The sequence below is a fragment of the Pyrus communis genome, chromosome 8, assembly GCF_041283825.1.
Source record: "Pyrus communis isolate YQ-2024b chromosome 8, ASM4128382v1, whole genome shotgun sequence".
Classification (NCBI taxonomy): domain Eukaryota; kingdom Viridiplantae; phylum Streptophyta; class Magnoliopsida; order Rosales; family Rosaceae; genus Pyrus; species Pyrus communis.
Window position 1 is genome coordinate 14,964,145 of NC_142572.1, and position 17,747 is coordinate 14,981,891.

The 17,747-nt window shown below is 35.9% G+C and overlaps 1 protein-coding gene and 1 long non-coding RNA gene across 3 annotated transcripts; one reads left to right on the forward strand and one right to left on the reverse strand.

Annotated features, from left to right (window-relative positions):
- Nucleotides 1-12,689: 12,689 nt before the first annotated feature.
- Nucleotides 12,690-13,169, reverse strand: LOC148695162 (uncharacterized). The gene is made up of 2 exons (XR_015964978.1): nucleotides 13,034-13,169; nucleotides 12,690-12,940 (listed from the first exon to the last, which is right to left on the reverse strand). It is a non-coding gene; the product is annotated as an uncharacterized LOC148695162 (long non-coding RNA).
- Nucleotides 13,170-14,774: 1,605 nt separating this feature from the next.
- On the forward strand, nucleotides 14,775-17,520 carry LOC137717424 (gamma-glutamylcyclotransferase 2-1). 2 transcript variants are annotated; one of them, XM_068456789.2, is made up of 9 exons: nucleotides 14,775-15,172; nucleotides 15,581-15,704; nucleotides 15,824-15,900; nucleotides 16,000-16,056; nucleotides 16,240-16,296; nucleotides 16,421-16,467; nucleotides 16,610-16,681; nucleotides 16,780-16,859; nucleotides 17,013-17,520. In XM_068456789.2, exons 2-9 carry the CDS (start codon nucleotides 15,596-15,598, stop codon nucleotides 17,189-17,191), a joined length of 678 nt encoding a protein of 225 aa, XP_068312890.2. In that variant the 5' UTR covers nucleotides 14,775-15,172; nucleotides 15,581-15,595; the 3' UTR covers nucleotides 17,192-17,520. The 2 variants fall into 2 exon arrangements, with proteins under 2 accessions (XP_068312890.2, XP_068312891.2); XM_068456790.2 differs by having other exon boundaries at nucleotides 14,808-15,172; nucleotides 15,572-15,704.
- Nucleotides 17,521-17,747: the final 227 nt, after the last annotated feature.

Consider the following 17,747-nt stretch of genomic DNA (forward strand, 5'->3'; position numbering starts at 1 on the left):
GTTTTTTATTCTCTATAAAAAAAATTATAAGATATTAAAGTGACTTAATCATGACGGTTCAAATAGAATGGGAGAGGATTGGAGGGAAAAAATGATAAGAGAATCCTACACCAAAATTTGAGCCCAAAACATCTCCAAGGAAGTATTTTGGGCTGGGAAAATGGAATTTTGTGTTTGTAGGACGGAATTTGGGTCTGTTATCCCCCCCTCTCCTTCCCTGATGGATGAGGGAAAGAACTGACCAGATGAGGTCGGGGCTCGTGCATCAAATGCAATATAGTAGACAGATCGTCTGCAGGCGAGCGAACGACAAACATCTCTTTTGCTGCCCAAATAATAGCCACGTTGGCATCAAATGGCTGACATGTGCTCCTAAGTTTTGATCCGATATGGCGTGCCCAACTACATCAGATTCCAACGATTATTTAATGTTTTTTACCGTTGCAATCTAACAGTCAATTTTAAAAAAAAAATCAACTGTTATAAATACTCATCCATTTGACAATAAAAAATATATAACAGCTCAAATAAAAATCCAACGGTCAAAATAATATTATTAATCTAGGTTCTAAAAGATGCTGGGAGCTAGTCGGGTAGCGGGTTAGGGCTAAGCTCCTAGGCGGCCAGGCGGGTCAAGGCGGGGCTCCTAGGTGGACTAGGCAGATTTAATTAAATCTATTATATGTCATGTAAATAAGTGTCTATTTATACTTAATATATATATATATATATATATATATAATTTCATCATAAACTACAAAATACAATGACATATATATTATGAGTTATTGGAACATAATGAAAACATGGGAAACAAGCATATAATGTGTGTTCATTTAAGTATTCAACAAGTCTCTTACAATTTATTGAAAAAAATAAAATGCAAAATGAAAGTTATTTACTTTCTGTTTAAGTTAGCCGCAACCTAGGGGGATCTTGGTGGGCTAGGCAGGTGCCTCAGTAAGTCTAGGCGCTCTTTCTTAATTTTCAAACATCTAGGCATTAATCGGGGCTGTGGCCAGCCGCCTAGCACCTAGGCGGAGATTTTTAGAACAGTGTTATTAATCAATCCCAATCAGATCTAACACCAAAACTCTATAAACACTCATCCATTTGTTCATCATATGAATCCCACTAAAAAATACACCAACATTTTTTTTTTCAAAATTTGAATCTTTTTTATATCAAAATGTTTGTAAAAATAAACAAGATAGATTATACAAAAACTAATTCCAAAATTTTTAGCAAAAAAAAGTCAATGAAATAGAAAAATTTAACAAATTATAAAGTTGATGGTGAGAATTATTGTGACAGTCCGTCCTGAATTATTTGTAACTTTAGTGTGAAAAGATGATTTTGCCCCTAGACGTTAATTAGCGTTGTAGCGTCATTTAATTAATTAATTAATAAAACGTGTGAAACGAGATAAAAATGAAACAATCGGCTGATAAAAGTTGACTTGATGAATGGGTGGGCCTTGTGAGGATGAAAAGGCTGGCCGCCTAAATAGTAAATCCATTGGTCATGGTTAACATTTTAATTTTAATGAATTCATTGCTGTCCTTAGGTTGTCTTCAAGGGACAAGGATTGTCCGTGCTTCCACTTTCGGTGCCTTTTCGTGCATTCTTGTTTTATATGGTCACGGTTAAGTCACGTCAATATTTTATATTATTTTTTTTATAGAGATAATAAGACAAAAATAAATAGTAATATAAAATGTTGACGTGGCTTAACCGTGACCACACAAGCAGGAGGGAACGGAAGGGCACCGAAAGTGGGAAGGCAGACAATCCTTGTCCGTCTTCAAGGGGATGGGAAAGGGAACTCAAAATTTGCGGGGTAGATTCTCTCCTCTCTTATTCATGTATCCTTCTATCTTTTCATCTCATACTTTTCATTTTGTCTTTTGTTCTCTATAAAAAAAAAAATTTAAAAGATATTGAAGTGACTTAATCGTGATAGTTCAAATAGAAGGGGAGGGGATGGGAGGGAGAAAAGGGGGAGAGAATCCTACACCAAAAATTAAGCCCAAAACATCTCCAAGGAAGTATTTAGGGTTGGAAAAAATGGAATTTTGTGTTTATAGGATTTGGGTCTGTTATCCCCCCCTCTCCCTCCTTGATGGATGAGGGAAGGAAGTGACCAGACAAGGTCGGGGCTCGTGCATTGGATGCAATATAGCAGACAGATTGTTTGCAGGCGAGCAAACGACAAACATCTCTTCTGCTACCCAAATAATAGCCATGTTGGCATCAAATGGCTGACACGTGCTCCTGAGTTTTGATCTGATATGGTGTGCCCAACTACATCAGATTCCAACAGTTATTTAATGTTTTTTACCGTTGCAATCCAACTGTCAGTTTTAAATTTTTTTCGACAGTTATAAATACTCATCCATTTGACAATAAAAAAAATCTAACAGCTCAAATAAAAATCCAACGGTCAAAATAATATTATTAATCAAGGTTCTAAAAGACGTTAGGTGTTAGTCGGGCGGCGGGCTGGGGCCTAGCGCCTAAGCAGCCAGGCGAGCGCCTAAGCGGATTTAATTAAATCTATTATATGTCATATAAATAAGTGTCTATTTATACTTAAAATATATATAATTTCATCATAAACTACAAAATAGAATGACATATATATTATGAGCTATTGGATGTCACATCCCGACCTGGGCCCCCACCACATCTCAGGCTTGATTCCATCGTAGCACGATATTGTCCGCTTTGGGCCCCGACCACGCCCTCCCTGGGAAGTTGCTCGTGAGTTCCCAGAAACAAAACTGTGAGGGCGTGGTCGGGGCTCAAAGCGAACAATATCGTGTTACGGTGGAGTCAAGCCCGGGATGTGGTAGGGGCCTGGGTGGCTAGTCACACCTCGATCTAGGTTAGGGTGTGTCATTGGAACATAATGAAAACATGGAAAACAAGTATATAATGTGTGTTCATTTAAGTATTCAACAAGTCTCTTACAATTTATTGAAAAAAATAAAATGCAAAATGAAATTTATCTATTTTTTGTCTAAGTGAGTCGCAACCTAGGCGGATCTTGGTAGGCTAGGTGGGTGCCTCAGTAGGTCTAAGCGCTCTTTCTTAATTTTCAAACATCTAGGCATTAATTGAGACGGTGACCAGCCGCCTAGTGCCCAGGCGGCGCTAAGTGGAGATTTTTAGAACAGTGTTATTAATTAATCCCAATCAGATCTAACACCAAAACTCTATAAATACTCATCCATTTGTTCATCATATGAATCCCACTCGAAAATACACCAACATTTTTTTTTTCAAAGTTTGAATCTTTTTTATATCAAAATGTTTGTAAAAATAAACAAGATAGATTATACAAAAACTAATTCCAAAATTATTAGAAAAAAAATTCAATGAAATAAAAAAATTTAACAAATTATAAAGTTGATGGTGAGAATTATAGGTCTCTTACTGTTGGAGAAAAAAAACTAATTAACCTCATATATATATAGATGACTGGTTGAAAATGCAGGGCTAAATTTTGGGGTTTTCCAACCTTGGGTTGGAGATAGCCTTAGAGCATCTCCAACAACAAATGTTAAATTTTTGTTACTTTAGCTATTTAGTAGTGTCAAAAAATCTAAATTAGCAAGTGAATTTTTTTTTTTTTTTTTAACAATTTAGCTAGTGAATTTAACTTATCATTCCCAGCGGCTCTCTATTTTAACAAACACTATAGTATTTTATTATTTAAGAATCCAACACCTTTAATTTTTTATAGCCAAGGGTCTGATGTTTCCATTTTTGTATCTCTATTGTGTCTCTTTACTAATATTTTAACATTTGTTCTGTACTTAACTGAAAGATAATTTTTTCATTTGCTATTTAAGAATTAAAAAAAAAGTCCAGAATATGATGAAAAATGGTAACAAAGGTATCCTTTAGTTAAGCTATTGGACATGTGAAGCTCTATAAATTTTTAAATTTTCTCACGTGAAGTACTCTTTCTCACCTTTCCTTCTCCCTTATCTCTTCCATAATCAACCCAATAGTTGACAACCATAAACTTCAGAAGCTGACTCGCCGAAATCGAAGAAACCCCATCACTCAATGTCGAAGTATATCATCGCTCCGTCGATCGGTCTGTCACTCCGCTGTGTGTCAATCCATATTTGAGGACCTAGATGCTTTCCCACTCAGAAGCTGAAGAATCTCATCGCTCTGTTGTTGCTCCCCAGATATTAGACCTTGACGCATCCGCCAGCCAACAACCAATCTACAATATTGTTACTTTCGAAGGGAGACATATCAATAGGAAGTGCATAGAAGAAAAATAATTTCTCTCTCCTACATCACTAAATCTAGCGAGAAACTGTTCATTGCGTTATTTGGACTTGGACTTGACACTTTTGAGTTTTGCTTTGTTTCATCTTGAAATAGCCAAAAGGTCCTCTCTTAGTTAGTTTGTTGGAAATGCTCTTATATTATTACAGGATTTTAGTTAAAATTGGTTTGTTAGATTGACCTAACATCTCAGTTTGAGATTGATAATAAAAATAAAAAATGTTGTCCTTGACTTTAAGGACCGCGCATCGATATGATTTTTCCGTCTTGGTGATGATTGATGTGGCACCCATGATATCCCACACCTCCAATAATATGTTGCCACATGTAGTTAGGTCAATATCATGATTTGATGATATTTATAGAAAACTAGATATTAATTCTTGAAAAAGATTTAGTTTAGGAGAATACCGTATGCAATATTAACAATTCAATTAAGTCTCTGGGCAAATAGCCACGTCAGCCTACATTATTCCACATTAGGTTGTCACTTATTTCTTTGTTGGTTTCTGTTTTATATTTCCAATTATACCCTTTTGTGAATGTTTGTAACTAAGACCATTTTTTTTATTTTTTTTATTTTTAAAAATCATAGGACGTCATTTATTATAGCTTTTTTTGAGGATGTATAATATATATGATACTATGCAATAGTTTTTTTTTTTTTTTTTTTTAATTCTCATTCCAATTTCAAACTAATTTTAGTTCATATTCTAGAAATTAGTAATTCATTTTCTAAAATTAAGATGGCTATGTATATAGTATATTGTAATGCCATCACTTGTTTTTTACCATGGAACTTAAGGTACGAATATTTAGGTGCATTCAACTAAATACTATTATTTAGGTGCATTCATATAGGTACTATGATTTAGCTGCATTTGTGTACCGCATTCATGTAGGTACTATGATTTAGGTGCATTCGTGTAGGTACTATGATGTAGGTGCATTCAAATAGATACTATGATTACATATTTCGGTGCACTCGACTAGATACTGTGATTTAGGTCACTACTACGTTGAACATTTAGGCCGACGAACACAAATTGGTCGTGTAAAGCATATTTCCATTGCAAAAACGTCTACGCGATGAAAACTTCATCGTGCAAAATCCATCGCACAAAGATCGTGAAGAAAGACTTCGCATGACGAATAAACACATTAGTTGTGGAGAAGAAGGTGCGACGGTTTCACCTTCGTCACACCAAATTTTTAGGAACAAATATATTTGTCGCACAAAATGCCAGGATACATATATGGGATGACTAATCTTCGTCTCTAAAAACTTTGCGCGATGACATGTTATTCTTGCACGACGAAAACGAATTAGTCGCAAAAAATTATGCAAGACAAAGGTATTCGTCGTGCAAAAAAAAATAAAAAATTTAATTTATTTTTTCTTTATGGTTTTAATTTTGTAATAAAATAATAAAATTAAATTGCTATTAAAAAATGTAATGAAGAGAAACATAATTTATTTAAAATAAAAATAAAATGTATGTACAAGGAAAAAGTTTAAAAAGTAAGGGAGTAAAAAAACTAAGAAAATAAGGTGGAATAATTTACGAGGTCATCATCCGCAGGTGGCTAGAAAGCTTGGGGCAAGAAGGCCTCAAGGTTGAGGACAAGCTTAGAGGTCGAAGGGGTAGAGTTTTGGGCATGCTCGGATTGGAGGGGCTCGAACATTGACGGGGTACAAATATCAAAGAGACGAATGCCTGACTCATTAAGGGTTTTTACAATCAGTGACATCTAGCTTTTATACGAGGCGAGCTCGGTCCTAAGGCCGGCTACCTCTGCTGTCAAAGTTGTCACATCGCCCTTTGACTGCGAGGATGAAGAGGCTCTAGGTTCCCACCATCAGGCATTCCCCATCCCCCTACAATACCTCATTTGCCTCCTCCTAAAAGTCTGATCTAAGATGTCTATAAGGATCTGAAACCCTGCATCCTTGGGGGGATCCACGGACTCGATCGAAGTCTTACGAGAAAGCTGGGAGGCGAACTCCTGACGAACCAATCGCCTCTTCTCCATCATCGTCACATGTGTAATATAGCATGAAATATTAATAATAACATTGAAATAATAATCATGATACTTGAATGTGTAAGATAGTAATTACAATTGAAGAATACTTACATGAAGGGACTCGACCAACTCATCCCCAGGTCGAACATAAACGTCTGCAAAGACATTGATCTTCGAGAATTTTGAACCCCCCTGAATAAAACAAGAGAAGAAAAATGTTAGTACAAAAAAAAAAATTAATATTACTAACATATTAAAAATTGAATATGAAAATCTTTACTATTACTTGCCGCTGTGCCTCCATCCTATATGAGAAGGGCTTCAAACCCGAATGGTGAAAAATAGTCTTCTTCTCCCGATTGATCTTGTTGGCTCTCGCCTTCTTCTGTTATACACAAAATGAACGTATTAGTTGTAATTTAAATGAAATATAAAAAAAATCGATAAACATTAATAAGAAACATATAATACTTTTAGACCTAATTAAAAAAAAAAAAAAAAAAAAAAAAAAAACATACCACAGTTGGGCTCTTGAAAATGACTGCAGAGCCACACCCAATTTTCTTCCCGGTCCTCAAACTCCTTCGGGTAACTCTCCTCAAGAGCGACCTACGGAAATGTCTAAAAATATTGGTGCAGGTCGCCTTTCCACTGCCTGTATTGTTCAGCGAAAAGCTTTTTGACGTACGCCAACATATTGTCGTTGATGTCGTCGAAATTGTAGTTCATTTGCAATGTAACAAATTAATTACATACATTAATTAATATAAATATATAAACTTTAAAGGAAAGAAGTAATAAAAAGTCAGGATACTTACCGACAAATAATTGCACACCTTCGTCCTCACCTCATCTAGCATTGCCTTCCAAGACTTCCATCCCATAGGGCAATATGTATGAACGACGTGACCAATGTCGTGGGCCAATGCGCTATACTGCTCTGCCGTTGGTGCAGCCCGATGCCAATTGTGATACGTCCGTTGGTCACCCGGGTGACCTTCACTGTCTTCAACTGGCGATAAGGTCCCCGAGTATTTTTTTTTTTACTGAAAAAAATATTAAACAAAGTTAAACAAACACTACAAATTATACCAAAATTTCAGCAGAACCCCCCCTAAAGTTATAACATTTCCCAAACCTTGGATATTGTAATGAATAATAGCATACCTATCGGGAAACTTTACAGACAATAGAAAGTTTAAAAACTCTTTTTTGTCATTCGATTTCATGGAAAAAAAATGCAAGATCCCTTATGGCTTTATCACTATCCCTATTCATTCCCATTCGTTCCAAATCAAGACGAGCTTTGATCGTGTCCTTTGTCTTGCCCTCGATATCTAGAATGGTGCCCACCAATTTGTCAAATACATTTTTCTCAACATGCATAACGTCGTGGTTGTGTCTCAATTTTAGTTTCGACTAATACGGGAGCTCAAAAAACATAGACTTGTGCGTCCATTTCATATGTGTAGAAGGTCTGGTCCTAATCACTATTTTCCCGAATGAAGCAAAATCCAAACTGTTAAGCTGTTCCAAAATCTGATCACCAGACCATTCTCTAGGTCTGAGGCGAGACTCTATTTTCCCATCGAACTCTTTATCATTTTCCCTCCACTCCTGGTCTCATGGCAACCATCTCCAATGACCAAGGTAATAAATTTTTCCGGCGTGTCAACCAGATGTTAAATCATCCTTGTATACAGGGCATGCCATATAACCCCTAGTGCTCCACCCAGAAACCATTGCATATGCGGGAAAATTATTCACAATCCACATAACTGCTGCTCGCAAAGTGAACATCTTCCCAGTACACTGATCGTATGTGCGCACACCGTTTGTCTATAAATCCTTTAGCTCATCAACCAACGACCTTAAGTAAACATCGAGACCTACCAGGATCATCAGTTATCAAAAGAGTCATCATCATGTATTATTTTTTCATGCATTTCCAAGGTGGCAAATTATATGGAAATACGAAAATCGGCCAAGTGCTGTGGTGTTGGTTTAGAACCCCGAACGAATTGAATCTGTCAATGGCAAGTCCCAATCTAACATTACAAGGATCAGCAGCAAACTTGGGGAACGTTCGATCGAACTCTTTCCATGCCTCCTCATCTACATGATAACTAATCACATCGTCGTCTACCCGTTTTTTCCTTATGCCATCTAATGTCTACGGTAGTATGTGTCGACATATACAATCACTGCAACCTAGGTTTCAAAGGCAGGTAACACATGACTTTTTATGGGATCTTAGTCGTTCTATTCTGAGATGTCATTTTGAACATCGACTCATTGCATATAGGGCATTTATCCAATGCTTTATTCTTTTTATAGAATAAAATGCAATTGTTTTACAAGCATGAATTTTTCATAACCCAATCCGAGACCATTCAACACCTTTTGCGCATGTCTATAGTCTTTCGGCAAAGAATTGTCCTTTGGAAGCATTCTCTTGAAAACCTCCCAAAAGTAATCGAAACACTGATTCGACATACGATACTTAATTTTTTTCATGCATTAGTTCCACAATGACCATGAGAATTGAAAAGCTCTTGCACCCTGGGTATAACTCTTGGTTGGCATTTTTAATAATTGTTCATATTATTTGAACTCTGCACTGTCCATTGGTGTATGCACGTCATCTTCCCCTTCCTGATTAGTATCTGTTGATGCAAATGGAAAAGCATCATTTATAATATCCATGACTTGTTCATTAGGATCCACATTAAGTTCAACATTGCCCACTCTTGTGGCGTTTGAAGACGAAGCATTGTCTAATTGTTCCCCGTGATAGTTCCAAGTATTATAGGTCTCTACCATTCCATTCCTTACTAAAACAAATCGAATATTTTCAATTGTGTCCCTTAACGTGTTGTTACACCTCCTACATGGACATTGGATTCTAGTTGCACTTGGGTTGTGTGCACGTGCAAAGTCAATAAAATCCTCGATTCCATCCAAGTATTCGTTCGTGCATCTATTCAGGTTTTGTATCCACGTTCTGTCCATAATTCCTGCAACCACAATAACAGTACAACAATCACAACAACTTCATACAAATGATATTGTCACCTTATCCCTCTGGTAAAGGCCCTATCCTATTCAGGAATGCAAAGTTATGTCACGTAATTTACGGCTACATCAGATTAGATTTCGACGTGGAGGAATTTCGGTAGCATCTTGATACAGTTCTTCAAATGGATGATGTAGATATGAAATTCCTATGTATCACCCGAAGAACATACAGAGATGACACCAAAATTCCCACAACCAAAACCTAATCCTTCAACCATAAACTACGCGCCATAACTGTGCATTCCTAAACTGTCCAAATAATGGGACAATTCAAGAATCAATTGGACCGTAGTCATGCTTTCGCATCCATGCGCGAAATCCAACTAATCCTTGAACGGGGAAACTAAGTTTTACTAAAAAAAAACAAGTACGAAGTTAATTACAATTAACTCCATACATCACAACACATATTTGTATGTCATGTACAAATTTAACAACATAATATAAATATAATTTCACAACATAATTTCAACATAATTTAATTAATTTTATATTTTTTAAAAATAAAATGAAGAAAATACCTTTAAAATCGTTCTCCACCAATCGCTAATCACACACAATATCCCTATAGACAACGAATTTCATGGCGTTAATATGAATTTACATTAATATTTTTACCCTAACAAAATAAAAACACTTACCAGACACACCGAGATAGCTCGATCAACCTAGAGAAGAAGATGGAAGGAGTATTAGATGATGAAATTGAGAGAAAATGGAAGTGACAGATGCCAGATTGAAGAAAAACGAATGGGGAAAAGGTGTAGAGGTGGATTCTGCAATTTTACAACAGTTTCTGCCTCTGCAGCTGAATCGAGATTATAAAGATTACTTTTGCACTAATGATTTTGTGTGACGAATATGGTGTTCGTCGTGCAAGTCTACATATTTTTTTATTTTTTTCATTTACATTATAATTTATTAATGTAAACAAGTTGCATGACAAATACTCTGTTGGTTGTGCAACATGCATATTTAAAAATAAAAAATAAAATCATTTTTTCTATTTTCTTTTTAACTAATGTAAATTTTTATTTTAATCTAAATAAAAAACTCAAACCTAATTAAACATTACCAAAATAATTAATAAAACTAATTTATTATCCCAAATAAATATTATAACTAATGTAAATATTAATAGTCATCTATATAACATAAATTTATTAATTAAAGTCAAATATAACGTCCAAATAAACCTTATTTCATTAAAAAAAAAAAAAAAAAAAAAACCAAATAAACTTCAATCCTCCTCCTCCGGGGCATCAAGAACTCCCCCACGCTCCGCATCCCACAACACATCGAACTTCCACTACCAGAAATGCATCTTGAATAGGTCGTCCATATACTTTTGATGCTTCTCATCGGTTTCATCAACATCCCAATAAACATATATTAATGTCAATAACAATAAATTAGTAATTTAAAAAATACTACTTTTTAACAAAAATAATTATATATTTTTTAATACAAACTTACTGATAACTCCCCCACCATGGACTTCTTCAACTCCTCAGGCACCATTTTCTAAGACTCAAACTCAGCAAAACATTGGCTCCACACCAAACCCCTAATATGAAACCTAAGTTCAGTGTACGCATCAACCTTACTTTTGTCTTCAAAGTAGGGCACTCGCTTACGATGGTACATCTCTATTTGCAACACACCTTTCCTTATATCTTTTTCTACCACAAAATTTTGTAAGTAATAAATAATTTCATCCATATCAAATATTAAAACAACTAATTCAACAGTAAATTTCTTTTTTACCTTTCCCTTCACGAGAGCCTTCTTCCACGCAACTTTTCGTTGAATCAGGAACTGAATCGGCCATTGCCCTTGAAACAAAACCTTTGAAAACTAGGGCTCTTAAAGTGTTTATATAGAACCCATAACACTTTGCACGACGAAGTGGTTTGTCACGCAAAATGCATTATAAATGGGAGCGGTTGAAGGGTATCTGACTGTTTCAGTGAAACTTTGCGCTGAAAATTTTCATCGTGTAAACACTTGGCAGCAAAAAAAAATTTCCCGTTTTTTCTTGCGCGACAACCACACTTGTTCGTCACTCGAAGTATTCTTATGCGATGAATGTTTTCGTTTTAGAAAGTTTTTTTTTTCTATCCTACCATTTTTGCACGATGAATTTATTTTTTCATCGCGCAAGTGCCACTTGGGCGACGAAATTTTTTTTCTTTGCTCAAGCTGCTTTTTCTACTAGTGAGTGCATTGTAGTAGGTACCATAGTTTAGGTGCATTTGACTTGGTACTATGATTTATGTGCATTCGACTATGTACTATGATTTAAGCACATTAGGACATGATTTTAGTGCATTTGATTATGTATAATATATGATTTGGGTATTTTTATTTCCTCTATGCTTTGGATGATGATAATGAATAATTTAAATTAGGTATTTGTTTAATTCTTGCAACGTATCACTAATAGTTTTTTGGACGTCTAGATGAGGTATGTTAATCAATTGAGAAAGTCAAACAATAATCAATCCCAAACTATATGGGGCAAAATTAAGCCAAATATTTGATATGGGCATTATGGAAACAAAAAAAGGCATTAAATCTTAATGAATATATAATCTAACATAAGATTTTAATTGAATTTCAATCTTTATCAAGGATTAAAATGGAGAACCCCCTAATATTTAACCGTATTCTTTAGACTTACATTATACAATGACTTGAAAAACATACACAAATTTAAAATTACATTTATCCCAATTTGTAGACTGACAAGTACGTGTGCGTGTGCGTGTGCGTGTGTGTGTATTGTTGAGTACAAGCAAGCCAATCGCGCCCAAACTACTACCAAGACAAAAAGAACATGCACTACTTGTTTATTCTTCATTAGCAACAAGACTCGATAAATACTCGTGCATTCAAAAACTCATATACGTCCACTTTATATGCATGCACAACTCATGAGTCTGACATGCAAAGTATGCTTGCGCGCAATCACAGATTCACCCGCATTTTTCATGCAAAACTCAATAGTTCCAACTATTACTCAACAGCAAGTCACAAATATGAATGAGTACAACGATCTATCACCCCATATCTTTAAGAGATTTTTTAATGTGACCGTCACACGAGATGATACACCACATGTTCTTATAGAAATGGTGGGTTATGTGTGTTAAAAAGTTAATAACTTAAAAATTAAAATTTTCCACCATTTGCATAAAAACATGTGGTGTACAATTCATGTTCCCGTCACAACTAAAAATTTCTCTATATGTTCGACGTCAATATCAAAATTTACAGTCAAATCTTAATACTTTATTTATCAAACGTTAATTTCAAAAGTTACAGTCAAATTCTGATACTTTATTTATCAGACAATAATCAAATTAAGATAAATCAAAAGATAAATACACAGTAGATAGACAGATAGAAACCTTCGAAACATTTTCTTCCCTTGAACGGAAGCCTCTCAAAGATCGTTGGCTCAGCAGGCACTTCAATCATCACACCACATCTGATCGTCTCACCGTTCCTGGTTGGAATCCTACACAAGAAAAGCAGCAAACTCAATTTGGAATATTGACGCAACGGAAGGTCCGACGTCCAAGTGACAAAGGAATCAGAATCCCCACTGTACCTCGGATTCGGGAATCCCCTTCCTTGCCTAACCCCACCATCTCGATAGAGCTGTAGGGTTCTCTTTAGGCGCCGAATTAGCGTCCAGGTTCATTGAACCAAATAAGTTGTTTTGTCTAGTTGATGACTTGTGTGACACGATTTCCCGGGTAATTGGACCGGCAATTAAAGCCGTAATTCCACCGTAATTCCAAGACGCGGAAAACGATAACAGCTGTGTAAAGCTGTCCAGGTTCAATGAACCTGACTAGTTGCTTTTCGGTTTTACGTTGCACCAAACTGTGGCAATAAATCATGGTTAGTTATGTGGACAAACGTCATGGTTATGTATGTGGACATACGACGTGGTTGGATGAGACGGACATGTATGGTATGGAATATGGATGCAAATTTTGAACAATTACCTAATTTTTGGCAATAAAAAGTGTAATTAATGATTTGTTTATTTCGAGATACAAAAATAAAAAGAAATTGTGTTTTTAAGTATAATAATTGGAAAAGAAAACATACTGATTTGGTAATCTTTTATTTTTATTTCAAAAAATGTGAATATAAAGATATAGAAGATAAAATAAGATAGCGAATGGATTGCAAAAGATTTTTATAATTTTATATGCTGTGGTAGCAAAATTTGGAGAGTTTGATCCCGGCTCAGGATGATCACTGGTGATATGCTTAATACATGCAAGTTGGAAGATATAAAGATAAGATAATGAATGGACTACAAAAGATTCTTGTAATTTCATATGATGTTGTGGTAGCAAAATTTACACGACTGATTTTCCATTTACATATATAAAAATGAGTTTAAAGTATTCATCCCATAAAGATAGCTTAATATTTTTAATAATAACAATGAACTAGGCATTTGCATGACTAATTTTGAACTTTCTTTTGAGGTTAACTTTGGACTTTTGTTACCTAAATATAAGTTGTGAAATGAATAGAAAATTATTGAAAGAGGTCACAACCATTTCAATAAAAAAAATAAAGAGAGCAACCTTTTTTTTCTTAGAGAATTATACCCTTTCAAACCATCCTTAGTTACCCATTATGGACCTTCTATAGCCATTATGGACTTTTTAATCAGTCAACATGTTTGATTCCAACCTTGAATTAAAATATTGACATTTAGAAACTTGGACTTTGTCCTAACCCTTTTAGTCACTTGTTTTTTTTTTTCACCTTACCCTATTATTTTAATTAGATTTTTATTTTACAAAGCTGTTTGCTACTCGCGTATTCTTTTTTTACCTTTCACATATTTTTTATTTAATCTTATATGTTGATATATCTTAATTTATTTAATTTAGTGTCTAAAAATAAAAAAATGTGTACGAGGCTAGAAGAATGCGTAAAATCATTATTTATTGCCATAACAAATAACCTTATGCTTGTTTGTAAATGTTTTTAAAATTACTGAAAGCATATGAAAATATTTTTGGAACCAATCCTTAGTAAAAACGCAAATGAATCAAGTTCTTTTTAGAAGAAACACATAACTGGTGCTTCTTGGAGCAATCACTTCAAATTCTTTTGGAACCCAAAAACATTTTCTCAGAAAGCGTTTTTAGTGATTTCAAAAGCATTTTAAGTGCTTCCTGCAGGAAACACATATCTAGTGTTTCTTCCAAAAAATGTTTGACTAAAAAAACAACAGTATAAGTAAATAAATAAATAACAAAGAAGAAAAAAAAAAACAGTAGTTGCATGGATGAGATGATGTGATGGATGCACATGATACAAAATCGATACCACAAACATCAACGACAACTCTAGCTCACGTGGCAAATCACGCACTCCACACTCACGCGGGTTTTCTGCTTCATAAATACGGAGGGCTCTCGTCTCCCTCCGTCCTCATCGAGCGAAACCCAGAAGAGAGAGAGAGACAAGGCGAAGAGAGAGAGAGAGAGAGACAGAGAGAGAAACAAAAGCCCCAAATCCAGAAGCTAAACCCTAAACGCGGCGTTTAGCTTCCATTCTCTTTTCGTTTCTCTCTTTCCTGCCACCGCAATTTCAAACGACCACCGTCGATTTCTTCTCGCTTTCTCGATCGATCGAATCAGTTCGCCCCAGGAGTTTCTCCAAACACTTCATCTCGTCTTTTTTTCTCGGGAAAATTTCTTCAATCTTCGTTGTAAGCTCTCGATTCCTCTGTAAATCTTGAATTTCTTTTTGGTTGGATGACAATGCTGGTGATTTTTCTCATTTTTTCGTTGCTATTTGATGCTGTGATTTTCAATTTCTGTTTGGTTGCTGGGAAAATGGGAAAAAGGGGAACATTGGAAAAGTTCGAACTTGATGTTTCACTTTTGGGAAAATTCCCAAATATGGAGAAAATCAATTCCTCTAGCTCATTTTCAATGATTTATGCATTTATCCGCATTTTCAACGATTTATGCATTTATCAAGTCAACTTTTTTCTGAAAAAGAAATTAAAGTTTGAAGCTTTTTAATTTTAGTATTATTAATTTTATAAAGTGAGGCATCATTGGGGTTTGCTGTATCAGAGCTTTGGATTTTTACACCAATGTAGCTTTTGCAGTGGTCAAACGCAACCATGGTATTCTGGGTCTTTGGATATGGTTCACTTGTGTGGAACCCCGGATTCGAGTACGACGAGAAGGTGATAGGTTACATCAAGGACTACCGGCGTGTATTTGATCTTGGTATGTCTCTCTAATCTCTGTTGTTGAGGAAGAAATTGGATATATTGTTCTACTTTTCGATCCGTTACATGTCATTTGACTGTCACTGATTGTGGTCATATTGTTTTTCAATTCCGAAGCCTGCATAGATCACAGAGGTACCCCTGAGCACCCTGCTCGGACTTGCACTTTGGAGTACCAAGAAGGAGCTATTTGCGTAAGTAACCATCTAATTGAACATTCAATTATTTTTGAGCGTTTGTTGTATGGTTGGTTCAATTAGTGTTTCGTTCTGACATTCGATCTCGTCCAACAGTGGGGTGCTGCGTATTCTGTACGCGGAGGGCCGGAAAGGGAGAAACTGACAATGGAGGTATGCTTCTTCAAAAGTAAATTTGCCATCGTGGTGGCATATTTTCGGTTAATTGTGTTGGTTACACTTGCTAGAGTAGGAAAAAGTATGGCCTGAGATAGAATTGGCATTTTTAGTTGGCGTTTTGGTTTATGAAACACGCTATCTAATAGCCATACTTATACATTTCCTTTTCATTTGCAGTACTTGGAAAGGAGAGAATGCGAGTATGATTCAAAGGCTCTCGTCGACTTTTACAAGGTAAGAGTAGTTTGAATGTTACTCCCACCTTCATGCCCGGACTAGCCAGTTTAATTTATATTTGGGATTTTAGGTATTGTTTTGTACTGCTTGTCATAACATGTGCTTTCTGTGTACACTACAGGAAGGGGAGTTCTCCCAGTCTGAGCCATTTTTGACAGGAGTTATTGTGTAAGTCATCTGGTTGTCGATCTCTCATTTCTCGCTTGACATATCATTCATCTTATGTAAAATTGCACTATTATAATGTAAGAGAGGGAAATACTGTGGACGTGCAAAGTATCCCTAACCGAACTTGTTCATGATATTGCAGTTTCACGTCGACTCCAGACAAAGAATCGAACAAGTATTATCTGGGTCCTGCTCCACTGGAGAACATGGCAAGGTATTGCAGATTTCATTTCTTCTTCGTTTGATGTTGATTGTTGTAACAATGTTTCCAAAATAGTTTTTACAGCTTCTGATGAGGTTTTTTCCTTTCAGGCAAATTGCAACTGCTTTTGGGCCCTGCGGAAACAATAGAGACTATCTCTTTCTGTTGGAGAAGGCTTTGTTCGATATAGGTGAGCAAACTCATTGTTCGAATTCCATGTTATGAATCAAGGTTATGTGCGTGAGGTCCATGACCGAATTTGTCCTAGTTCGTTCATTAAATACGTTTAGATGCTTGTTTCTTCAAGAAACACGATTGATTAACGAATTGCTGACATGAACAGGCCATGAAGAGGACTATGTGATAGAGCTAGCAAATGAGGTGAGGAAGGTTCTTGGAATAGCCGGTAAAGGATTTCCGATGGAGAAGAAATTGGCCGGGCCAACCAACCTTCCGCTCAAGTCCAACATCCCGGCCCTCCAACTCCATCCGCTCCCGGAAGCCATCGCCATGGACTCGTAACCTCTGAACACAGATGGAAGCTACAGAGTGCTAACCCCATTATATCGATCTCCCTAGTTTAAGTTTAAGATTCTTTTGGCTTATTATTCCGGACTTTTTTTTCTTAGTTTCTTATTTTGGTTAAGCATATTTTTCAGAGGCCTTAGAAAAGTTTAGGTTTGAGTGCGGCAAAATTCATGGTTCGGAATATGTTCCAGGATTATTACGAGGATAAACTAACCGCTGTTCTTTCCCCTATTTTTTACTTCTTACCCTTTCAAACTATATGGGATGTAACAGTTACTTTAATGGAAGGAATGATACAATGATGGTGGTGCTTTTATTTCCAATTCCCAGCTTAAATACGCATTTCCGTTTATTTTACAATGTTATGTCTCTGCTTCTCAGCAATCCCAGCAATCTCCCCAACAATTTCCTTCCCGTCTGAATCTTCAATCCGCGACGTGATCGGAGGATGTACGTACATACATTTCGTTTTGTAGATCGAAACAATGTGGAGTTGGACCTTACTTTCGTTGTTCAAGCTTCATCTGCGCAAGTGCAACACCAAACCCCT

Excerpts from the sequence above, each read along its gene's own strand:
- LOC137717424 (XM_068456789.2), top strand. The coding sequence starts at position 15,596 with ATGGTATTCTGGGTCTTTGGATATGGTTCACTTGTGTGGAACCCCGGA. Across the intron at positions 15,705-15,823 it reads CCGGCGTGTATTTGATCTTG|CCTGCATAGATCACAGAGGT; the intron begins GTATGTCTCTCT and ends TCAATTCCGAAG. Across the intron at positions 16,057-16,239 it reads GGGAGAAACTGACAATGGAG|TACTTGGAAAGGAGAGAATG; the intron begins GTATGCTTCTTC and ends TTTCATTTGCAG.